This window comes from Ranitomeya imitator, chromosome 2, assembly GCF_032444005.1.
Source record: "Ranitomeya imitator isolate aRanImi1 chromosome 2, aRanImi1.pri, whole genome shotgun sequence".
Taxonomy (NCBI): Eukaryota; Metazoa; Chordata; class Amphibia; order Anura; family Dendrobatidae; genus Ranitomeya; species Ranitomeya imitator.
In genome coordinates, this window is record NC_091283.1 from 694,932,891 (window position 1) to 694,959,601 (window position 26,711).

Below are 26,711 nucleotides of genomic sequence, written 5' to 3' on the forward strand. Positions count from 1 at the left end.
CCTACAGTCCATGCCTTTCCCCATCATTACCTCTTGGTCATTATCTCTTGGTCAGGTGCTTTTATATTATTTGGAGAGATGAGTGAAATCTGTAATCTGATTTTTAGAACCAGAATTCTCTAAAATGAAGAAAATTACAGTTTCACATGTACATTCAATTTCCATGTGGGCATGTTCTCAGTGTTCATGCATGATGGTGTTTTTTTTTTCTTTGTGTAATTTTTGTGGGCTTTTATCATGTGTTTGTTTCCTAGAATTCACGGAGAGTGGGAGACAGTAGAAAGACTATGTAGTCTGAATGACCAAAGGCTTCCATACATGTTATTGCTGGCAGAACCTGCCGACCATCTAATGTGTATGGGGCCTACCCATTCTACCCAGGCTGATGATTTCTAAAGCCTGATCATTTTGTTCTGCACGCCGATAAGCCACTGCTATGGGTGTCTGAAGCTTTGAAGCGGTTTTGAAGACAAAGGCTGTCACACCAAATACTGACTTGATTTTGATTTCTTTGCTCATTCACTTTGTCTTTAACACTTCTATTTATAAAACCATTCTTACTGTTGCAGCATTTTTTCACACCTGCCTAAAACCTTTGCACGGTACCGTGTGTGTGCATTATACACACAGACACATATATATTATATATACAATATATATACACACACACAGATTTTCCCTACACAATGGATATGATTACTAAGTGATAAATGGAAATCATTTTTGTAAACAGATCTTTACTATGAAGATTTTTCATCAATGCATCATCAAAAAATGACGGTTATTGCTCATGACAAATATCAAGCAATGGACAATACCACAAAAATTCAAGAGAGCATGACCAATCAAAGCCTGGTTGGCAAGACTTCGTATAAGGAATGAAGCTCTAAGCCCATCAGAAACTTTTATATTGCTTGTATAAGTTATTCATTAGTCACGGCCCATGTTATCTCTTAGGAGCACATCCTGTCTCAAAGATTTTACTAGTGTTATTTTCTAAAACAAGATTTTCCCAGTCCAACATTTGTCTGCATTGGTACAACAATGAATAAACTCATTTCACACAACAACATTCTTCTGCCAAACCAGAATATAGGCGTTTGTGGTGACCATAATTATTGGTCATCATCATTACCTGCACTCGCATATCTCCACCATCTTTGCTGAACATTGACCAGCCTCTGGGCAACTGAACACAAACCTATCAGTAATATAGCAAGAATATGTATCAAATCAAGTAAACATAGTACCGTACCATTATATTGCTGCTAAGGAAAGCTGCGGAAGGTGTAGACCTGTTGGTCCTTATAATTACCATCTATTTTCATTGACATACTATAGGTCTCATACTGTTGTGATCAATAGGGAATGAATGCATGCAATCTGTGCACAAAACATTCCTGGGCTAGATCTCGAATGTGAGTGAGAGTTGTCCAATATGGAAGAGCAGTGATAAATCTACAAGGGTGCTGTTCTGAGATGAAAAAATATATAATAATCACTCTGTGATAACAAAGAAAGCGAAGGAACCAAATTAGAATTTTAAATTACAACATTTACAGTGAAGATGAACTGTTGAATGGGCAATCTTAGGAAACGTTCACACATTCAGTATTTGGTCAGTATTCTATATCGGTATTTGTAAGCCAAAACCAGGAATGGGAGAAAAATACAGAAGTGGTGACATGTTTCTATTATACTTTCCCTCCGATTGTTCTACTCCTGATTTTGGCCTACAAATACTGATGTAAACTATTGACCAAATACTGAACATGTGAACGTGGCCTTAAGGTCTTCTATTTCAGCTGCACCAGGTAACAAGGCATTCCGTGCAGCAGAATATGGCTCAGGATGATTAGTGTTAAGATACTTGAGCTTTGTCTTTCTTAAACCCTTCAACTCTTTCCCACAGAAAATGTGCAGTGCTGTCTCGTACAGTGTTTGGCAGCTTTCCACAGTTTATAAAATCCTTCCATGTTTTCTTATATTGAGATGTGGGATAATGCTGAGCGAAAAGTATCAACGTGCAACGAAGTAGTTGACTACCTGGAACAGTATAAGGCTAAGGATCTTGATGAGCAAGTTTTTGCCAAATATCAGCCCAGGTTTGGCAAATAGGAAGAATCCAGTACACAACAATAAAAAAATACACAGACACATAACCAAAATCTACAAAGTGGCTTAAAAAGAACAATTATAAATATTTCTTGTAGCTCAGGGATACGAGACAATTTCCATCCTTGGACACCCCCATATTCACAGTTATCATTTTATGTGTGCTTTTGGCCCACAGAAGAATAAGCTAGAGACACAACAAGCAACATTGTTTCTGTCTGACACAATATTACTGTTTGCTGTGTCTTCGTCTTATCAGTGTTTGGGCCAGTTTTTTGTTATTCTAACCCCTTGTGCTGCTGTGGACATCTCCTTGAATTTGTCCAGTAGCAAAAAGGCTAAAGTACATGTAAACAAAAGTCCCCTAATCCCCCGAAATAGGAGTAGGTATTTTATTATTGGTAACTTAATGTTGTCATTTGCATCCAGATTTTATTTGCAGTCAGTTCAATACAAAAAAATAAAGTCCTCCAAAAAGTCACAAAGGGAATGAGAACAGAAAACTTTAAATAAGATTTCCAGTGAGGATACGAAACACGCTAGGAACACAAAATGCTTCACACCCCTCTGGGCAGAAATTAAATATTGGAAATGATCTAATTTGCTGACCACTAAATAGTTCTCATTGACCAATCACTGGCATGGTAAAGTCAGGCTGCAGAGACACTGCCTTGTCTCAACATTGCTTTTTTTAAGCTGGTTTAATACAAGCAGCTTTTAGGAAAGTAAATATTAAAAATGATTTTCTCTTTTGTACTCACTATAATATTTGGCTCATAAATGGCACATGAGAACCTAACCTTACAGCAATTGAAAACTTTTAGTTAAAGGATTTAGTTCTATAAAAATAATTTACAAATTGTTATGTATCTATATGTATCTGTTACAGTACACAATCTGATTTGCATCCATTTTATATGAAAAGGAAGACAAAATATTTTGATAATTTATATACCTCTAGAAATATCACATTGTAGAGATTAATTACCAATAACTGCATTATCATATATCCAGTTCCCAAGTTTTAAACCCCAGAAAAATGGGGAAAATCTGGAGGCAAATGACAACTGTGTTAACAGTTAAACAGCCCTAATACTTCATAAATACAAATAGTACACATACACAGGAAGAATGTTACATTCTAATACTCATAAGGCATATTATTAGTGTATACGCTAGTCACTGTGTCATTGCCATTCCCTTATTATGCTTCAGCCCTCTAGCCAAGGATCTGTGTGCTATTTACTGGACACGTCGGCAGTAATAGCCAAGGACCTTGCACTTTTCGCACAGATGTTGGGGGTGCTCCTTGCTTTGATCAGATACGTCCAAACCATCAGGCTTCTCTAATGGTCGCTGTGAATAGGAAAGAAAGGAACAAAAGATTAGTTAATGTGTCTGCAACCTAATGTCAAGTTTTGAGCAGCTGTTGGTGAACTTCAACTCAACCAGTGCTTCGCAGTTGACAGCAAGACTTTCTAGAGCAATTCTCTCAACATTCATCTCCTTGTGCATAATCGGCTATATGAGTGTCAAGCTATTGAATTACTAGTACATAAAAAAGCTGTATAGTAAAGTCTCTGAAGTTAAATCTCATATCATAAATCATTATCTGGACTACAGAAACATCATGTAAAAATGTATCTTTGTACTTGGCCTTATTTCAGAGCTGGACAAATCTTAGCCAGTTCCACAAGTTATGAGCCAGTACTGACATGCTGTAGGGTTAGCTCCACAAATCTGCTGGAAGACTGATTGCTCACATTTATTTAAAAAGATTAAAATAACTTTAGAAAGCACTACGAGATGAGACTTAAAGGTCACTGGAGGTTGTAGGTTTGTGTTTCTTTTTCCTGTACACTTCCTCAGTCATCTTAGCTGGCTGCACTTCTTTGTTAATAGTCATAGCAGTCCCAATCTTAATTCTTCCTCTTAATTTCTTAGCAGCCTTACCACACCACCCACCCACCTTAGGATCCCCAATTAATTAGCAGCCCTTCATTCCACTACACCTACCCCCAAAATAGTCAGTCCACGTTCTCTTCAAGTAGTGATTGTGACATGCAGAAATAGTGCCAACTGCTGTTGCTTCAAAAGCATCCAGCAACTAGTGGGGTTAACACAGTCACGGGATACAGGGAGTGGTTAGCAGAGCCCCAGGGGGATTGTGGAAAACTTGTTTTCTGCTGGGCAGCAGCCAAAGGAATGGTGTGTTCTGTGATCTGTTTCACACCAGTTCAGGCAAGTGAAACATAGGGACACAGGATTCCATTACAGAGTGGAGTTGGGCTAACCCCCTGTACTGCTAGTGGGGAAAGTCTATCAGGAGCAGGAAGATAGTTATTAGAAGAAATTGTGTCACCGAGATCATCTCTCTCAGCAAACCCTCCCCCCTCCTCCACTGTGCTAGAAGGAATGCTATGTACTACTGTGCTTTTATAAAGAGTCTTGATCTGGGCTGAACTGTGCTATAAAAGTGACTGTTAGTCAATGTGCCTCTAAGAAGCAGCTGTACTGTTTATTAAGTCTGTGCTTAAGACCCTTGAATTGTACTGAATGTGCTGTGACATTAAACTACACTGTTCATGTTCATGAGGACTCTATCAATTGTATCTGTGTGAGCAAGTGGATCCATCTTGTGCCTGAGGAAGCTGCAGTACATGGTCATCCTGAGTAATGGTTCCCCCAGAGTTCCAAAGAATTCATGAGACCTGTCATTGGTGGCCCGTACAGGGAATTCAGAGTGGGAATTAGCGTGTAGAGGGAAAAGAGGCAAAGTGACTGGAAAATACAGCAGCACAGCACCTCAACTCAACTCTGCTACACCAGTTAAAGGGGACCAGCCCTAAAGCAGCACAGCACCTCAACTCAACTCTGCTATACCAGTTAAAAGGGACCAGCCCTATAGAAAACATACTAGCAGCAATGGATGTGGCAATACAAATGGACAAGATCAGTGAACTGCCTCTTCAGTTAACATGTGAAGAATTGAGAACAGTAGCAGAACATATAAAGATGTCAGAAGAACAGATCTCTAAAGCACGCTCCCACAGACAATTTGTAGCCACCATTAATACAGATGGATGAGTTGGGGGAGAAGGAAGCTGAAGAGGTCATGAGGACATTCCTCCAGGAGCTAACACAGTTTCTACCAGGCTGAAGTTGGAAGATGGAGCGGCGGCACCAATTACCAAGAGCAGGAATCTCCTTCCGCAGACAGAGCTACAGGAATTGAAAGAACAATTCAAAGCCTTAAATGGAACCTGTCACTCCCAAAATCAAAGGTGAGCTAAGCCCACCGGCATCAGGGGCTTATCTACAGCATTCTGTAATGCTGTAGATAAGCCCCCGATGTAACCTGAAAGATGAGAAACAGAGGTTAGATTATATTCACCTGGGCGGGCGGTCCGATCAGATGGGCGTCGCGGTCCAGTCCGGGGCCTCCCATCTTCATAGGATGACATCCTCCTCTTGTCTTCACGCTGCGGCTCCGGCGTACTTTGTCTGCCCTGTTGAGGGCAGAGCAAAGTACTGCAGTGCACAGGCACCGGACCTCTCTGACCTTTCCCGATGCCTGCGCACTGCAGTACTTTGCTCTACCCTCAACAAGGCAGACAAAGTACGCCTGTGCCAGAGCCGCAGCATGAAGACAAGAAGAGGACGTCATCATAAGAAGATGGGAGACCCTGGACCGCGATGCCCATCGGACCGGACCGCAGCGGGACTGCCCCTGGGTGAGTATAATCTAACCTCTTTTTCTCATCTTTCAGGATACATGAGGGGCTTATCTACAACATTACAGAATGCTGTAGATAAGCCCCTGATGCTGTAGATAAGCCCCTGATGCCGGTGGGCTTAGCTCACCTTCGATTTTGGGGGTGACAGGTTCCCTTTAACAACAGCTCTGCAGAAATCTACCCAACCTTCTGAACGTCTGACAGACACTGACAGAACCTTTAACCTGCTTGGGTTTGATAAATCAGGAAAACAGTACTTTCCAATACCACAAATCACCATAAGGAAAGAGTTCTAGATCCTGGGACAGATTGGAGAGTGTGAGCAGAAAGAGAAACTGTCTTATATGAACTTATTGCACCAGATCGATGCAGGATTATTGGAAGGCTACAAGCCAGATGAGGTCATTGAGGGGGTGGTGAAAGCGATCAGCCCAGGATTGAACCTCCGCAGAATGCTAGAGATGAAAAGTCAGTTGACCCTACCACAGTTGAAGATGATTTTAAAAGGACACTATAAAGAAGAGAGTCCTTCAGAATTGTTCCACCAACTCATTAACATCTCACAGAACAATAATGAATCACCCCAAAGTTTCTTGTTCAGAGCGATTGAACTTAAGGATAGACTGTTGTTCGCATGCAGAGATGTAGGGGAGGAGGAGAAGTTTGATGCTGAACTAGTCCAGAAGAAGTTCTTGAGATCGTTGGGAACAAGCTTAATCAGCAAAGATTATTTCTCATATCCACCATGCATATCACAGGAGAAAAAGAGGCATAGGCAAATCAATATTGTTAGGACTGGCGGAACGCACCAAATAATGATAATAGAGAATATGAGGTGCGATTGCAGTCCGGGGTCTACCGTGCAGAGATGACACCTGCTGCTGAGTAATGGCGGATGGACGCTTGCTCACATGTGGGTTTAGACCTCACCCAGTGTGAATGGAAGCGAACTCTGGTGCTTCACAGAGTCGCCAATATACGCTGCGCCGTTAGCAGTCACAGGGTGCAGCAGAAAGACACTAGTGGGATCCCTATGAATCACCCCCACTAAACTTGTGATTGGACTCGCTCTGACCCTCAGTGGCTTTTGAGCCCGCGCCTGAGGACGCCCTGAGTCAGATGCTGAGTCCAAGCGGGAATTCCCACCCTACACTGACAGGCTGTCAGGAAAGCGCACTGATTGCGCACAGTGCCGTATAAGCGGGCACAGAAAAAGACACTAACGTGTGCTAGGTGGGCAGGTAGCACTGTTGGGAGCCAGATAGCATCCAACATTGAGCAGTCAACAACACTAGGAAGGGGAATGATTAAGGAGCGACAGTCACACATCTACACACGTTATCAAGTATACACTAGCGCATGGCCGAGAGGCCATGCAAACCTTTTATAGCAGCAGTGCTACGGGACCTTCCTGATGGTTCAATAGGAGCTGCAACAGGACCTGAGCATGTGACCCCCGGCCTCCAATGGGAGGTCGTCCCGTGGGCATGCTCAGTATGGGAAAAGCAGGACTTAGTCCCAGAAAGACCTGCTCGCTGCTGATCAGTGCTGGCTACAAAGGCAGAGCCTGGAAAGGCAGCAGTAAAAAGTCACACAGTATCAGCTTGAGCCAGATGCTGGGACCAACGTCTCTGCTGAGCAGGCTCCACTGCGGCTGGAGAAGAATGGGAGACCGCAGCGGACATGGTTAGAGATTCTCCTTGTGTGGAGGCGGGAACTCAACACCTAATATTACCCCCCCTCCCTGAACCTCGCTACGTTCAAAGGCTGCAATGAGCAGCGGAGCACGAATGTGCTCCACAGGCTCCCAGGTTTTGGCCTCTGGGCCGTGACCCTTCCAGTCCACCAGATGGGACTTTTTGCCACATACCACCTTGCACCCCAAGATAGCATTCACCTCATAATCATCCGTGGATGAACCCGATGTCCTGGCAGATGACTCAGAAAATCGGGACATGTGAATGGGCTTTAAGAGGGACACATGAAAGGTGTCGGTGATACCCGGGCGTGGAGGAAGAGCCAGACGATAGATGACAGGGTTAATCTGTTCCAGAACCTTGAAAGGCCCTAAGTAGCGAGGCGCAAACTTAGTGGACTCAACTGGCAGCCTGATATTGCGGGCGGAGAGCCACACTAAGTCGCCAGGACCAAAGGTTGGAGCAGGGCGATTTGCTCAAGCATATGCCACCACTAAAAAATCTGGTCGAACAGTGGCAGAGAAGATCTTCAATGATTTTGCTTTGAAGTTTGGGTTCCCTACGAGGTTACACCAAGGAAGATAATTTGAGAACCAGCTCTTTGCCAAATTAGGAAAGTACTGTAGAATTCAGAGATCCCATACAACACCCTATCACCCAGAGGGTAATGGACAAGTGGAACGTTTTAACCGGATATTATTGTCAATGCTGCGCACTGTAACAGCTGACGAGAAGAAAGATTGGAAGAGTTCTCTGTCAAAAATGGTATATGCATATAACTGTACCCATAGCGAGGCAACAGGTTACTCACCTTTCTTCCTCTTGTATGGACAATAGCTAAGACTGCCAATTGACATCATGTTCGACACTCCGGTTTCAGAGACTTACAAAACACATCCTGAGTACGTTCGGAAATGGAATGAACAGATGACAGAGGCAAATAACATAGCCTTCAAAGTGGCTACCCAAGAGCAGAGCAAGAATAAGGAGTACTATGATCAAAAATGTTATGGAGCAGAATTAACACCGGGAAGTCGGGTGCTAGTCAAGAATATACGTGAAAAAGGTGGTCCAGGAAAACTTCATTCATACTGGGAAGACAAGGTGTATGTGGTCGTAAGGAGGAAAGCTGATGACAGTCCAGTGTATGAAATCCGATTGGAAACGGGGGACAAGAAAACCAGAATTGTCCATCGCAATTTACTACTACCCTGTGATTAGCCTCCACCACAGCAAGTGTCCCCAGAAGTAGACCAATATCGATTGAGATTGACTACAGGACTACCAAAGACGGAAGCTCTAGAGATAGATAGTGACCTTGAGAGATCTGATGAAGAAGAGCACATTGTTGTATCTCTGAGACCGGCAAGGAGAGGGATGTACTATCCTCAGGAGAGTGAACTAAGTCCAGAGGGTCCAGAGTTTGTACCAAGGAGTACAGATGAAGTCCAAGTCAATTCTGATGATCGAACATTGATCACTTCAGAGACCGATCGACACTCAGGAGGAGCGATATTACCAGACTGTGTGGAACCAGATGATTCAGGAGAAGTTCAGGAACTTACAGAGGCAGTTACAAGAGCATCTGAGGAAGTACGATAAATAAGTGCGGTGGAAGAAACTCCTGCAATCGAACAACCCGTGGTATTTGAGGATCAACCCATTAGGAGGATGTCAACTTGAGAAGTGAGAAGGCCCATGATGCTGATGTATGAGACACTTGGTGAACCGAGTCGAGTGCCATGGACTGTCGATTGGAAACAGGTATACCTGCCTACAGACCAGGTAAGCCCACTTGAGTGGTATTCACCACCGAGAGGCAGTATGGAAGATGTTGCCTGCTAGAAAGACTTGTTTTCACGCTCTGATTTTCCTTAAAAAACTTTGTAGAAACAAAGAACTGTTACGGCATAGTGAGAGAGAGAGCTGGTTGAAGACGTACGAAAAGCTCCAGCTCAAGAGATGCTGTTTGTTTTAATTGTTTATTTCTTACAGGAGTCCTACAAGTAAAAGGTCATAATAATAGGTTATCATTGATGTTTATGAATGTTATGCCAGTATGTACGTACATGAAGTAACATGACTCCCAGCATGGTCTTAGAATTGGTCAGATCGATCAATTGAGGCAAATGTAGAGGACGACATTCAAAAAGGATGAAAGAGTGTGACATGCAGAAATAGTGCTACGTGCTGTTGCTTCAAAAGCATCCAGCAACTAGAGGGTTTAACACAGTCACATGAGACAGTGAGTGGTTAGCAGAGCCTCAGGGGGATTGTGGGAAAACTTGTTTACTGTTGGGGCAGCAGCCAAAGGAATGAGTGGTGTGTTTCTGTGATCAAGAGGAAATTGTGTCACCAAGATCATCTCCCTCAGCAAACCCTCCCCCCTCCTCCATTACACTGTGCTGGAAGGAATGCTGTATACTACTGTGCTTTTGTAAAGAGTCTTGATCTGTGCTGAGCTGCAAATTCAGACCGATCTGGAATCAGTCGAACATCCCTTTGGCGGATATTAGCTACTCATAAATGGCACCCTTACAAAATCCAGCTGCTACAGCATCTCAACGAGGATGACCAGATCGGCGAGCTGAATTTGCAGAATGGGCAAAACAATAATTGGAACAGTTTAAACAGAACATTATGTTCAGTGATGAGGAAAACTTTTTTGGGTGGCCCATTTATATGGATAAACCTAAATAAGGCTACGTTCACATTAGCGTTGCATCGGGCGCAGCCGCAGCGATGCATGCATCATGCGCCCCTATATTTAACATGCGGGCGCATGGACATGCGTTGTCTTGCATTTTGTGACGCAGGCGGCATTTTTGCAGCAAGCGTCAGGGCACAGAGGACGCAGCAAGTTGCATTTTTTTTGCGTCCAAAATCAAGCCAAAAATGGACGCATGCGTCACAAAACAATGCGTTTTTGCATGCATTTTGCATGCGTTGTGCATTGCGTCGCTGACGCAACACACAACAACGCAAATGTGAACGTAGCCCAACATGGGAATGGTGACAGTTTTCTTGCGTAGGGTGTCTTGCATTGAAATCTACTGCAATGACCCGGGTACTGCGTTCACCAGACATCAACACAATTTCTATCCGCTCCTCACGTGTTAACAACTGCGACATGTCAATGGCTGTAAACAAAGAGAAACTTGTAAATAACTCATGAAATAATAAAGTTACATTAAAACCAAGCACACCATTGTTTTTCTTGTGAAATTCTCAATAAGTTTGATTTGTCACATGACCCTCTTCCCATTGGAAAAAACAAAGTTGGATCCAAAATGGCCGACTTCAAAATGGCCGCCATGGTCACCACCAATCTTGAAAAGTGTTTTCCCTCCCATATCCCATATACTAGTGTGCCACAAACAGGAAGTTGATATCACCAACCATTCCCATTTTATTTAGGTGTATCCATATACATGACCCACCCTGTATTACAGTCATGGTCCCATCAGGGCCCAGCAGATGCAGAGCACTCCAAGGTAATGATGTCAACCTGATACCAGTGTGAAATCAATGTGCCTCCTAAAGGTACCTTCACACTGAACAACATTACAACGATAAAGATAGCGATCCATGACCTTGCAGCGTCCTGGATAGTGATATCGTTGTGTTTGACACGCAGCAGCGATCTGGATCCTGCTGTGACATCGCTGGTTGGAGCTAGAAGGCCAGAACTTTATTTTGTTGCTGGATCACCCGCTGACATCGCTGAATCGGCGTGTGTGACGCCGATCCAGCGATGTGTTCACTGGTAACCAGGGTAAATATCGGGTTACTAAGCGCAGGGCCGCGCTTAGTAACCCGATGTTTACCCTGGTTACCATTGTAAATGTAAAAAAACCCACATACTTACATTCCGGTGCCTGTCACGTCCCCCGGCGTCCGCTTCCCTGCACTCCTGCATCCTGTGTCAGCGCCGGCCGGCCGTAAAGCAGAGCACAGCGGTGACGTCACCGCTCTGCTTTACGGCCGGCGCTTACACAGGATGCAGAAGGAGTGCAGGGAAGCGGACGCCGGGGACGTGACAGGCACCGGAATGTAAGTATGTGTTTTTTTTTTTTTACATTTACAATGGTAACCAGGGTAAACATCGGGTTACTAAGCGCGGCCCTGCCCTCCACGCCCCGCGGAAGAAGCTAGGGCGAAACACGCGTTGGGGCGCAGGGAACAGCCAGGAGAGGACACATGCTACCATAGAGCTGCCTTAGGTAATTACATTTGTACTATTTAATTACTTGCCTCATGTTAGGACCGGTGATATGGCTAAGTTAAGGTGGTATGAAGGAAATAATGGTACCAATAGCGGCCTCTAAACTATGAGACACTGTTAGTGGAAAGGGATGCAGATAGCACCTTATATGTTATATGTGTTCTCTGGAGGAGATGCCTAATCAGTCTTCGGATATATGCACTTTATTAATCTGGATAGTACAGTGTACCTCTCAGGGCTTTCCCATGGGGTATTACCCGGAAGATAAAAGTAGATTTTTAATATGTATATGTATTGTTTTTATGTTGTTTCTTTAATAAAATCTATTTAAGTTTTATATCAATGGTTGGCTTCTTTAAGATGGCAGTAATTTGACTGCCATCTTGTGGTTGTTTGTATGTAATACGGAAGTACCATTAAAAAGTATATAGTTGGACTTTATTGTACAATTTTGCATTGAAAAGTCAAACGGCGCTCCTTCCCTTCCGAGCTCTCCCATGCGCCCAAACAGTGGTTTACCCCCACATATGGGGTATCAGCGTACTCAGGACAAATTGTACAACAACCTTTGAGGTCCAATTTCTTCTCTTACCCTTGGGAAAATAAAAAATTGGGGCGAAAAGATAATTTTGGTGAAAAAATATTTTTTTTTATTTTTTACGGTTCTGCATTATAAACAGGGGCGTAACTACCACGGTCGCAGCAGTCGCCATTGCGACCGGGCCCGGGGTAGTCAGGGGCCCAGGTTGGTCAGATGCACGCCGACACCAGCAAAAAGTTAAAAACTGTTGCCGTGCAGGTGATTCGTCCCGCACGGCAACAGACAGACCTGCCCTCCACCTGACCTGCCGGGCGCACACAACAGATCAGCAGCCGACGCCTGATCTGAAAGGAAAAGCTGAAGATCCTGTGGTGACGTCATCACTATCATGGGTCTTTCACCATTTATCAGCTTCGCCTCCTGATCACATGACGATGACGTCACCACAGGTCCTTCAGCTCTCAGCAGCTCAGTCCTGGTTGTGTGCAGCTCGTGTTCTCTGGTATCAACCAGCAGCAGATTTCTGGTTCCTGCTGTTCTGGTGAGATATGGAGATGGGCAGAATGTGGAGATGGATGGGGCAGAATGGGGAGACGGATGGGGCAGAATGCGGAGTCGGATGGGGCAGAATGCAGAGTCGGATGGGGCAGAATGCGGAGTCGGATGGGGCAGAATGCGGAGTCGGATGGGGCAGAATGCGGAGTCGGATGGGGCAGAATGCGGAGTCGGATGGGGCAGAATGCGGAGTCGGATGAGGCAGAATGCGGAGTCGGATGGGGCAGAATGAGGAGTCGGATGGGGCAGAATGCGGAGTCGGATGGGGCAGAATGCGGAGTCGGATGGGGCAGAATGCGGAGACGGATGGGGCAGAATGCGGAGACGGATGGGGCAGAATGCGGAGACGGATGGGGCAGAATGCAGAGACGGATGGGGCAGAATGCAGAGACGGATGGGGCAGAATGCAGAGATGGATGGGGCAGAATGCGGAGACGGATGGGGCAGAATGCGGAGTCGGATGGGGCAGAATGCAGAGACGGATGGGGCAGAATGCGGAGTCGGATGGGGCAGAATGCGGAGTCGGATGGGGCAGAATGCGGAGTCGGATGGGGCAGAATACGGAGACGGATGGGGCAGAATGCGGAGTCGGATGGGGCAGAATGCAGAGTCGGATGGGGCAGAATGCGGAGACGGATGGGGCAGAATGCGGAGACGGATGGGGCAGAATGCAGAGACGGATGGGGCAGAATGTGGAGACGGATGGGGCAGGAGCATGGGCAGGATGTGGATTTGGGTGGAAAATGTTTTGGTGGGGGGCCCCATTTGAAAGTTCGCACCGGGGCCCATAACTTTGTAGTTACGCCACTGATTATAAACTTCTGTGAAGCACTTGGTGGGTCAAAGTGCTCACCACACCTCTAGATAAGTTCCTTAGGGGGTCTACTTTCCAAAATGGTGTCACTTGTGGGGGTTTCAATGTTTAGGCACATCAGTGGCTCTCCAAACGCAACATGGCGTCCCATCTCAATTCCTGTCAATTTTGCATTGAAAAGTCAAACGGCGCTCCTTCCATTCCGAGCTCTCCCATGCGCCCAAACAATGGTTTACCCCCACATATGGGGTATCAGCGTACTCAGGACAAATTGTACAACAACTTTTGGGGTCCAATTTCTTCTCTTACCCTTGGAAAAATAAAACAAATTGGAGGTGAAGTAAATTTTTTGTGAAAAAAAGTTAAATGTTCATTTTTATTTAAACATACCAAAAATTCCTGTGAAACACCTGAAGGGTTAATAAACTTCTTGAATGTGGTTTTGAGCACCTTGAGGGGTGCAGTTTTTAGAATGGTGTCACACTTGGGTATTTTCTATCATATAGACCCCTCCAAATGACTTCAAATGAGATGTGGTCCTTAAAAAAAAATGGTGTTGTAAAAATGAGAAATTGCTGGTCAACTTTTAACCCTTATAACTCACTAACAAAAAAAATTTTGGTTCCAAAATTGTGCTGATGTAAAGTAGACATGTGGGAAATGTTACTTATTAAGTATTTTGTGTGACATAGCTCTGTGATTTAATTGCATAAAAATTCAAAGTTGGAAAATTGCGAAATTTTCAACATTTTTGCCAAATTTCCGTTTTTTTCACAAATAAACGCTGGTACTATCAAAGTAATTTTACCATTATCATGAAGTACAATATGTCACGAGAAAACAGTGTCAGAATCACCAGGATCCTTGAGGCGTTCCAGAGTTATAACCTCATAAAGGGACAGTGGTCAGAATTGTAAAAATTGGCCTGGTCATTAATGTGCAAACCACCCTTGGGGGTACAGAAGTTAATAAAATTGCATTAACCCATTACTTGCCGAATTGGAAATTTTCATTTTAAGGATTTTTCAGAAAAGGGCATCCCAATATTCAATTAAAAATGACAATGACATGATTTCCTATTTTGAAAACATTCGTTTTACAAACACAACAACTAATTATAACATTTTAGCTGCTAGAAGCAAAAGATTAGGCGTCCCCAAAAAAAAGGACATTGGTAGATAATGGGTTAAGTTTCAGTCTGCAATCTTCATTCCTTCCTTCATTTTCAGACTCCTTGATATGCAGTTTGACCAAAGTTTCAGATTTTTTTTTATTCTGGGAGTGTCTGTCTCAGTAATACACAATGAATTTGAGGTCTATATGCATCCAGGGCACTTCTGTCTTTATTAGTTCATATATTAGTACAGTTTCTATGCTGCATTTACATCATGCACTTTCCTTCTTTTCTAAAGCCAGTTAACGGCCCTCCCTGTACATATTTTCTGCCATATCCATACTGTGGGGATCCCTGTACAAGCCCCTTCCAATCCCTGCTGCTATTTCTAAGGGCTTGCTCACATGAGCGTATAACACGTTTGAATGCTATTGGACCAGTGTTAGACTATGGGGCATTACAGAAAATTGCAACATGCTGTGAAGGACTCCGGAATTCGACTCACATGCCCCCACACAAGTCTATGGGTGCGTGTGAAACATCAGAAATCATTCGGTTGGCAGCAGAGTACACTAGAACATCCATGGACTTAGTGTGGACACAGACAATGGAGAAGATGGAGAAATTAAGCTCTCCGTCTTCGCAACACCTATGCTCCGATTCTTGCATGCGAGAGAATCAGAACACAATCAGAGCAGAAACTGACAGAGTTTGAGCCAAGTGTCATTAACATAATCGAGCCGATTCTCTCGCATCACTTGTCACTTGTGTGACCATGGCCTAACACTGAGAAAGGGAAAGATAGGGCAGAGAGAAGGCACTTAGAACTACACAAGAGCGCTAATGGATTTTGTAACATTTTTGTTATGCGCAAAGTGAGTACAGCAGCATAAGACATTCTTAAATGAAGATTATTTTAAAAAGTTGATTAACTTTGGACTTAGGAAGCAAATGATCAATAAAAAAAAAACATATCCTTAGGATATAGTACATAGATATAGCGCTATTCTTCATGTGCATGCACAGGAGCGCTTATGCTGAAAAGTTATTTCAATGCACAGTTTCCCTCTTTAACCATCTATAATATAATGCTAGGAGCGTCACTCTGTCCGAAGCCTTTATAGACTGCGCAAGTGTGATGTGCCTGCACGGTCTGGACCCCACAGAGTTATGCGTCCGGAGTTGAGGATTGTGGCCAGGAGATTGCGGTAGAGATCGCAGTATACGTAAGCACTGAACGCATACCGCGATCTCCGGCACCGTGTCCCGGCTCCGCAGACAAGAGCCACCCTGTGAGAAATGCTGCGGCCCGGGAGAAGGGAAGTGTGTGGGTGGTGACTGTGTGCATGTCTGTGTGTGTGCGGGGTCTGCGTGTCTGTGTGTGTGGGTCTGTGTGCGGTGGTCTGCGGGGCTGTCTATGGGTCTTCGGTCTGTCCAGGGGTCTGCCGGGGCTGTGCGGGGGGTGTGGGGCTGTATGGGGGTCTGCGGGGCTGTCCGTGGGTCTGCTAGGGCTGTGTCAGTGTGTGTGTGTGTGTGCAGGCATCGTCCGATGGGACTACAAGTCCCATCTGGCTATGCCTGCTACAGTGACAGTGATTGACACATTAGCCAATGATGGGACAGTAGTAGTCCCATCATCCGGCTAATGTGTTGAATGTAAAAAAAAAACCACACACATACAGTACATATATAGTTCATACTCTACACATAATCCCCGAAGCCCTCGCTCACCTGAAAAAAATTAACATAATGAACTAACAATATACTCGCTGTTTCCACAGTAATCCAATTAATACGATTGTCCCACGACGATCTCCCGTGGAGAGCTGTCACATCAGCGACCACTCTCCAGAGGCCCCGGAATACAATCATGGAAGGTAACCTTCAGCACTGTATCCCTCCGCCACTGTGAGTACAGTGTAGTTTTTACTGTCACTTGTGGCACAGCTGAAAATTCCCATGCAGCATTGCCATAAAGCGAGACAATGAACTAAAGTAACTTCTTCAGTGATGCACTGCATGAGCCATTGTCTCCTGTCAGTGTGCCACTGAAGGTCTATAGAGCTGTCACATCTCCTGAGATCGTCGTGGGACACTCATAATTAATTGGACTGTGTCGGACAGTGAGTATATGGTTGGTTTATTATTATTTTTTTGCAGGCTATTGAGGGCGTCTCAGGAATTAGGCATGGTTGTATGTTTGGTGAAATTAAGAATATTAAAATACTTTTTTCTGGCTGTGTCTTTTTTTTAACTCTTTCACTACTATAGGATTAGTAATGGATAGGTGTCTTATTGACGCCTCTCCATTACTAACCGGGCTTAATGTCACCTTACAATACAAAGGTGACATAACCCCTTATTACCCCATATGTCACTGCTACAGGGCAGTGGGAAGGGAGAGGCTAGTTGCCGAAGTTGGCGCATCGTACAGATGCGCCATTTCAAGGGTGGCTGGGAGCTGGTATTTGTAGGCAGGGGGTATATAAACTTTTAAATGGATATACCAAAAAAAAGGGGAGTAATCAATAAGACACCAGCAAAGAAAACCTTCCCCTATGTAACTCTTTATTAAATATAAAAAAAAACAACAATGTTAGAAAAATATATACAAAAAAAACACCCTAAAAGAAGGGATCACAGCCAGGGAATCAGGGTAGCGCCCTTGAAAAATTGTTGAAGGATTGTTGAAAAATAGCAATATGCCTACCATTGTCCCTAATAGGCCCTAGAGTCTGATAACCTACCTGACAGCAGAGGTTGGCACCCTAATTTGATGTGGCGCCCCCGCTCCACGACGGCTCTCCCTTCAATCTCTAGGCCTTCCCTTAAATCTATCATTAAAATCACAGACAAAAGACAACAATAGACTACAGATCAAAATTTATCTATATCTCTTGTTGGCACCATAAATAATGCACCCAAACAGAATACCACATGTTAATAATAGATCCAAAAAGCACTGAAATCTGTTCACAGATTTAAACATAAATAATATAGTATAGACAGATGTAAAAAAAAGTCAAAGTTACTTAGCACTGTATAAATCTCAAAGCATTAACAATGATAAGCTAGATGTAGAGGCCCATCACAGATTATATATAGGCTCAATATATCAGTCCAGTGCAGTATGTTCAGTATGGGCTCAGCAGAGCAACGCAAAGAAAAGCTATATATGCAGTTCAAATAGTATAACCAAAGGGAGCTTTCCGTGTGATAGAGTACATATAAACATCTGTCACAAATTATGTATAGGCTCAAGGTAACGGTTAGACTAATAGTCCTATGCAATATATTCAATATGAGCTCCACAAAGAAAAATATGTGCAATAACAAGGCCACCTGCAACAGTAAAGTGCTAAAGGTGCAGATAAGGTGCCAAAAACATAGCTCATATAAATGAATGAATCAAACTTAGCTGTCTACTGAAGTCCAATCCCTTGTGTCAGCTATAAGGTTTGATTAGCTCCCAGCGTGCGGACGCGTTTCTCCCTCATCAACCATTTCTTTGAGGGTTCATCAGGGGTCTTAAAAAAATGCCTCAATAGGTAAGTGAGCTATGGACAGGTAACAATTTGCCTCTCCATATTATCTGTGCTGCAGAAACCTGTTCCCAGCGCCTCTTAATAGTCAGGGAGCAATTAGTCTACACCCACCTAATTAGTGTTCCATTAGATCCATGTGATATCCTCCCATAGCGCTCAAGGACCATGTGTTCAGTAAGTCAGGAAGTGTCACCTTACTGATGCGATGTCCGGTTAAAACCGGAACTTTACTCTGTGTTATTACCGCCGTCATATCCGGCTGGTGGAACGCATTATGCATGCCAAGATGTTTACAAAGAGCACAGGAAGTACAGGTGCGTCATTCAGGATGTCATATCTGGACAGTGAGCAGCAACTGCGTGCCACAGCATACTGCCTATAAATCAAGAAACGCTGTCTCCTCATATCCTGCAAATAATGCACCGATATGTTCCATTATATGTCCCATTGCTAAAGCAACATGGAGTTAGTACATATAGAAATATTTTGATAGCGTACATCAGTACTATAATGTATATACCAAAGAATGGCTATAACTAAGTGTGGATGTTAAAATAACTAAATACCATTTTCTCTATTGGTTCTTGCAGAACATTTAACTCTATATGTAATATTTTAATTTAGAAAAAAGTGGTCTGGGACAGAAAAAACAATAGACTCAAGTACACTGGACAGTATAGTATCATAACATATTGGCCATAGGCACAATAAATACAACCAAACATAGACCTTTCAATATGAGGAAAAGACCCCCATAGTGTCCACAGGATGTTTTATATCCAGATACAATATTCTGGAGATTATTGTAATAGTGTACATATATGGCTTAAAACTTATTCCTATCAAGGGTTGATAAACTCACTAGTCTGGTTAAATGAAGCTAGAAAAAGTCAATTGTTCATTAAGTCCCTTTCAGTCAAAAAATCCATCTAGTTTCCTGCTGCAAAATTTGGCGATCCCAGCCCCCCTGGCAGACCGATGGTTCCACCACTTCAATTTTTTTTTTAAAAGAGACAGCTCCCAGGTCGCCTCCATGTTGATTGTTAATGTGGCGTGCTAGGGCCGTGTCTCTTTTATTTCTTATATCACTAAAATGTTCGCCAATGCGAACTTTAAATTGCCTTTTTGTTTTGCCTACATAATTCAGTGGACAAGTACACAGGTAAATTACTCCAGTCGTTTTGCAATTAGCGAAATGCTTGTTGTTGTATGTTCTGTTGGTAGCTACACTGTTAAAGGTTTTCGAAGGTGTAATATAGTGGCAATAAATGCAATGGCGACATCTATAGGTACCATGTGACCTGTTGTCTAACAAAGTACCTTCCTTTTTGGGGGGACAAAAATGGCTATTTACAAGATGATCCTTTATAGATCTCCCTCTTCTAAACCTCACAAAGGGTTTTGATGTAATCCATTTGAAGATATCATGATTGGTCCTAAGGATGCTCCAATGTTTCCTAACAATCTGCTTCATCTTTAGATTCTGATCATCATAGGTACCTGCTAGCCTCGTAAGTGTGTCAGTTTCTGGTACTTTTTTTGGTGTCAATAAGGATGTTCTATTGATTCCCCGTGCATGATCGTATGCATCTCTAATAACCGATTTTGGGTATCCCCAATCTTTAAATCTCTGTTAGATTTTGCGCTTTATTATAAAAGTCTGCCGATCCAGAGTAGTTCCTTTTTATTTGCAGAAACTGTCCCATAGGTATGCCTCGTTTCTGAGAAGTAGGGTGATAACTCTCCCATCTTAACACGCTACTAGTGGCCGTAGGTTTGCGGAAAATGGATGTCTTCAGTGTTCCGTTCATCTGTATGGAGATTGGTAAAATCAAGAAAATAAATTCTGCTCCCCCCAACTTCAAATGTGAATTTGAGCCCCAAATCATTAACATTGAGATGTTGTACAAATGAAACGAAGGCATCAACGCCTCCCGACCAGAGGACGATGATGTCATCTATATAGCGACCCCAAAACAAAATGTTGGGTCCCCAGATGATACCCTCGTCCCCGAACAACACAGTGTCCTCCCACCAGCCCAGGAGCAAGTTCGCATATGTGGGGGCACAGGGGCTCCCAATTGCGGTGCCCCTGAGCTGGTGGTAGTACTTGCCATTAAAGAGAAAAAAATATTTTTTGTTGTAGTACAAATTGTAAGAGTTCCATTAGAAACTCATTATGAACAGATAGATGTCTACCCCTTGTATTCAAAAAATATTTTACTGCCGCCACACCTTGATGATGTATGCTGGATTATAGCCCTTCTACATCTATCGATGCCAAGATGGTATCTGGCTCGACAGTGATTCCCACCAGTTTCATCAATAGATCTGTTGTATCTCTCAGACAAGAGGGAAGAGAAGTTGCAAACAGTCTCAAAATCTGAGACACTGCTGTTCTGACTTAACATATTTATCCCTGAGACTATCGGTCTCCCTTTCAGGGGCGGATATGCCTTATGAATCTTAGGTGTTGCACAAAACGCGGCAATGGTGGGAAATTTAGGCAGCAAGAAATCAAATTCATTGGTCGAAATAAGACTATTATTTTTGGATTCAGTCAAGATCCTACATAGATATTTTTTGTATTCTGAGCTAGGGTCCTTAGGTAACATTTCATACGTAGTTCTATCAGATAGCAAATCAAAGCATATTTCAAGATATTGACTGCTGTCCAGAAGGACCAAGTTACCCATGTGTTTGTAGCCGGGGGGGGGGGGGGGGGGGGGGGCAATATCCATGGCCCCTTCCTAGGCTATAAATATCAGCCTGCAGCTGTCTGCGTAGTCTTTCTGGCTATAAAATATAGGGGGACCCCATATCATTTTTTGGGGGGTCCCCCTATTTTAATAGGCAGTAAAGGCTATGCAGACAGCTGCTGGCTGATATTCATAGCCTGGGAAGGGGCCATGGGTATTATCCCCTTCCCAGGTTACAAATATTGCTATCTATCTATCTCTCATTCCTTCTAGCTATCTATATCATTCCTTCTATCTATCTATCTATCGATCTATCTATTGATCTATCCATCTCATTCCTTCTATTTATCTAAACCATATCTATCTATCTATCTATCTATCTAATCTATAGCTTGATAGAAGGAATGAGATTGATAGATAGGACGAATGAGATAGATAGACCTATAGATAGATAGAAGGAAAGAGATAGACAGATAGATCTACACATAGATAGATTTATACATAGATCGATAGATATTATCTATAGATCTATCTATCTATCTATCTATCTATCTGTGTGTAATCGAGTGTGAGTTGGACAAATGTAAAAGAGGAGGTTGGACAAGAAATTATATCAGAAATCTTTTTTTTTGTTCAATAATAGATCTTTATTTCGCTTTGAAAAACGCATACAAAAACACATCAAAAACGCACCAAAAGGCGTGGATTTTTACCTGCTTTTTTGCCAAGAGATGCAGATTCAGTGCGGAAAAATCCGCAGGCAATTCCGCAACGTGTGCACATACCCTACAAGTTCCTGTTCATACGGGAGCCCCTGGAGCGGCTGCGGTCCGCCTACAGGAACAAATTTTCGGGGAGATCAAGGAGTACCAGCAGCGGTACGACCTGGAGATCATGCCGCCCGGAGCCGGCCGCTGCCGCATCCAAGGGTAACGACGTCACCTTCTCCGAGTTCCTGCGGTACCTGCTGGACGAGGACGAGGAGAAGATGATCGAGCACTGGATGCCCATCTACCAACTATGCCAGACCTGCACAGTGCCCTATGACTTCATCGGTACCTACGAACGGCTGCGGGAGGACGCTAACCGGGTGCTGGACGCCATCGGCGCACATGACAAGATGGAGGCGCACAAAACAAGATGAGGGCGCAGGATGGGGGCTGCACATGACAGGAAGAGGGCGCAGGATGGGGGCTGCACATGACAGGAAGGGGACGCAGAATGGGGGCTGCACATGACAGGAAGGGGGCGCAAGATGGAAGCAGCACTTACCAGGACGGAGACCATATATCAATATAAATGCTCACCACCCGGGCGTAGAACGGGTTCAATAGCTAGTTATATATACCAACGAGAAACTTCCTGTTAGGAGTCGAGTTTCCTCTGCTGCACAGGGGGAATCTCGATCCGTCTCCGCTGCGGTCTCCCATTCTCCTCCAGCCGCAGTGGAGTCTGCTCAGCAGGGACGTCGATCCCAGCGTCTCGCTCAGTCTGTCTCTGTGCGAAGAGTTACTGCTGCTTTTCCTGCTTCTGCCATTGAAGCCAGTGCTGGGCAGCGGCGAGTGGACGTTTCTGGATCTAAGTCCTTATTTGCACACACTGAGCATGCCCAGGGCAAGATCTCCTGTTGGAGATCGAGGGTCACATGCTCAGGTACTGCAGCACATCCCATTGGTCCTTTTGGCAGGTCCTGAAAGGGCAAAACTTCTGTAGCTGTTTCCTGTGCTGCAGCTATATAAACTGCGCATGACCGCACGGCCATGCGCTAGTATTGTCTTGTAAATATGTGTGTGTGTTGTGAGTGAAAGTCGCTCTTTAAATAACCCTCCCTATTGAATGTCTGTTCGCGGAAGGTGTGTGTTTGCTATCTAGCGCCCGACTTATCCAACAGCACGTAACACACATTACAGCTACCAGTTGCTGTGTCCGCCTGTACGGCGCCGTGCGCTTGCTCTGCGCTTTCCTGACCCAAGCCTGGGTGGTTAGTGGCGTCCGTCTGTGCGGCACCGCACGCACTCTTGTGCCTTTATATTCTTATTTAGTTTCCTTACACACCCAGTTGCGGTGTTGTGCCAGCAAGTGTCTAATCGGACTTCAATCCTAGTTGGGGTTGAGTTCGCTGACTACTTGCTCGCACTCTATGTGCGATACCGCGGTCCTGTGACGCAACAGGATCGCTTCCTTCACGCAGGGTGTAGTTAACCCGTGCGTGTATACTTGTAGTACCGCCATATAGTCCGTCTTACTAGCAGCAGGGTTTTTACCTGCACGGTGGACCTCGGACTGCGAACGCACCTAGTTCCATTTCATCTTGTACTTGGTGCGTTCCGCCAGTCCTAACACTTCCTCTAAAATGTATTGGAAAATAAATCCTATAAAGTCTATCCAGATCTTTTCAGTGCTCCTAGTGTGACATCATGTTTTTGGCCTTTAAAATATGCCATGACATACCAATAATGTTTCTGGCAGCTTAACAAACCAGATGTGAGGTTGTTGGGTGTAGCTGGAAAATAACTAAAGAAACATGGCAGTTTACTGCATGAGGAGTCAAATATAATCACTTTCAATAATATATTCAGGCTAGTGAATTCAAGGTTTCCTAAAGGATAGATAAAAATACATTCCAAAGATGAATCAAGTGACATTATATTTACTGTACATCAATTGGATAATGGACAAGAAGAATCCACTTTTTCACCTTTTTCCGACTGATATTATTGTAAAAGAAAATAAAACAACCACTAAGCTCCCATTATTGCCCTGCCCGCATTCCTAAAATCATGTCATTGTTTTCAACAGATTGGTGTCATGTACTTAGGACAACATCAGGAATTTCTGGGCCATATGCAGCCAAGCCAGACACTCAACTGTTTTTCAAATATATTTATTAAATTTTAATATAATGGGGGAAGTGAGGAAACACAAAAAAAGGGGAAAGAGATAAGAGGGGTGGGAGGGGTATATAACTTGGTTAAGGAATATAAGGGAAAGTGGTACCAAGTTATAGAATTCTAACTAGTTTGTTTTTGTTTTTTAAATATATTTATTAAACTTTGCCAGACACTCAACTGTAACGAGGAAAAGGGGAAACAGAGAGTGGTGGAAGCTGGCAGAATAATGGTACAACCAAATTTAGCGGTGTGGAAAAATTGCTTGCACAGACTACCTTTTTCTCTCTAGTTATAAAAATGACATTTGATATCTGTTTGGAATAAATCTCATCACTGGTATATTTGCATTTTAAAAAGCTGCACAAGCCCAAAACATTTTACAACAAAGCCCTCCTCCACCGTATCCATTTGCATTAGGCTGGGTTCACCTGATTGTATTTCAATGATCGGACTGACTGCAGGTACCCGATCTGAACTTGCAGCCTCATAGAAACATATAAGACTGTAAGTTCAGGTAGGGAAATTTGCGGTCAATCCGGCATTGTGGTCCATATATGCACTGTGAAGTATGCTAATGTGAACCCAGGCTTCGGCAACACTTCTGCCTACATGGCTCTTCTTCTCATATGGAATATATGCTCCTTGAGCACAAAGCAAGCAGTAGCTAAACTATCTCCAGCTGAGCTGTCTACAGCAAAATGGAGAGGTGATTAAATGTGGATAGAAATCGAAAGGCATTTTCAATCAGAATGCAAGCTTCTGCTAAAACCATTATATATAGAGGTATATACACACACACAAATATATGTATAATAATAATCATTTTATTTCTATAAAGCCAGCATATTCCACAGCACTTTACATTTTAGAGGGGATTTGTACAGACAATGAAAGACATTACTGCATAGCAATCACATAAATCAAAAGATACTAAGAGGAATGAGGGCCTGCAAGCTTTACACTCTATGAGAAAATAGAGACACTAGGCTATGTGCACACGTTGCGGATTAGGCTTAGGAATTTCTGGTGTGGATTCTGCCTCTCCTGGCAGAAAACGCACCTGCAGATTTGTCGCGTTTTTTGTGCGGTTCTGCGGCGTTTTTTGTGCATTTTTGCTGCGGTTTTCTTGCGGATTTTCTGCGTTCTTTACTCCTGCGGTTTTCTATAATGGAATGCGTACAAAAACACTGCAGATTCACAAAAACGAAGTGACATGCTACTTCTTTTAAACCGCAGCCTTTCTGCAGCGGATTTTCCGCAAAGTGTGCACAGCATTTTTTTTCTCATTGATTTACATTGTACTGTAAATCAAATTGCGGATCTGCAGCGTTTCTGCACTGAAAAAAAAATGCTGCGGATCCGCAGAGAATCCGCAACGTGTGCACATACCCAAAAGGTGAATGGTAACAATTGCTTTCATTGTACGGTCTAACCATCAATATAATAAACTAGATTGTGGCCCGATTCTAACGCATCGGGTATTCTAGAATATGCATGTCCTCGTAGTATATGGACAATGATGATTCCAGAATTCGCGGCAGACTGTGCCCGTCGCTGATTGGTCGAGGCAACCTTTATGACATCATCGTCGCCATGCTGTGCCCGTCGCTGATTGGCCGAGGCCTGGCGGCCTCGACCAATCAGAGACGCGGGATTTCCAGGACAGACAGACAGACGGAAAAACCCTTAGGCAATTATATATATAGATAGGGTATAATGCTAAATGAACCAGTCACCAACACATTGTGTACAAGTAAGGACACAGAGAGCTATTAAATTCATAAAGGGTGTGATGATACCAGGGTCCTGGTTTTGATGAAAATTTTATATGGGCAAAACAGGGATAGTTAGAAAAATATGTCAAGGCGGTAGGCGAGTCTGAAGAAATGCATTTTTAGGGCACGCTTAAACCTGTGGGTATTGGGTGCAGCATGCGAGAAGACTTGGAGACGGGAGTAGGAAGCTCGGATTACTGAATATGTTAATCTTAGGTTATTGGCAAAACGGAGGGTACGGGAAGGTTGGTAGACAAGGGAGGAGATGTAGGATAGTGCTGAACCGTGGAGTTATCAATTATATAAGTTATCAATCAGTGCAAACGCAACAGGTCTCTTGGAACCATTATGAATACTGTACTGTATGGTTAAAATTGTAATAACGATTGCTGAAAGCCCAATACATGTTGCCCCTTTAGGCCTTGGTCTCCCTGCACTGTAGCACTTTATATCCCTCTGCAGGGCAATTATTAGGGCTAGCCGCCGAGGAGTGGGGGCGCCATATGTCGTTATTGTTTTAGGGTGCCAACCCCTGCTGTCAGGTAGGGTTGGAGTATAGGGTCAGCGTTTATCCTTCCTGGCCCTTAACAATCCATTAATACTATATCTTTCCTTTTTATTTCCTACCCGCTGTCACAGAGGGATATTAAGATTAGAAGGGACAGTCGACGGTGAGCGAGGGCGCCATGGCGTAGGTGTAGGGTGCCAACCTCCGCTGCTAGGTAGGGTGCTAATTAGTATTAGATTATAGGGTCAGGCACCTCCTAAGGCCTTTCTATCATTTTTCTACAAAAGTTTTTTTCTTTGTGTTGGTGATGGTTTTGTGTGCCCCAGATTTTATATTAATGATCAATGAAAAGGTAATTTTTTAATATTGGGGTTTTTCTGTGACTTAGATGATTTTGACTCCTAAATAAATCTAGATTTACTGTGAACAGGTCTATAGTTAGCAGCACATTTTTGGTTGAGGGATGGCTTTTAAATGGAACCTGTCACCCCCAAA

At 43.6% G+C, this 26,711-nt stretch overlaps 1 protein-coding gene across 1 annotated transcript in view; it reads right to left on the reverse strand.

Annotated features, from left to right (window-relative positions):
* Nucleotides 1-213: 213 nt before the first annotated feature.
* Nucleotides 214-26,711, reverse strand: part of ZCCHC24 (zinc finger CCHC-type containing 24) — a 376,575-nt gene continuing 350,077 nt past the window's right edge. The window contains exon 4 of the mRNA XM_069753092.1: nt 214-3,471. Coding sequence (XP_069609193.1) covers nt 3,358-3,471 — 114 coding nt within the window. The 3' untranslated portion in view covers nt 214-3,357. The remainder of the gene's footprint in view (nt 3,472-26,711) is intronic.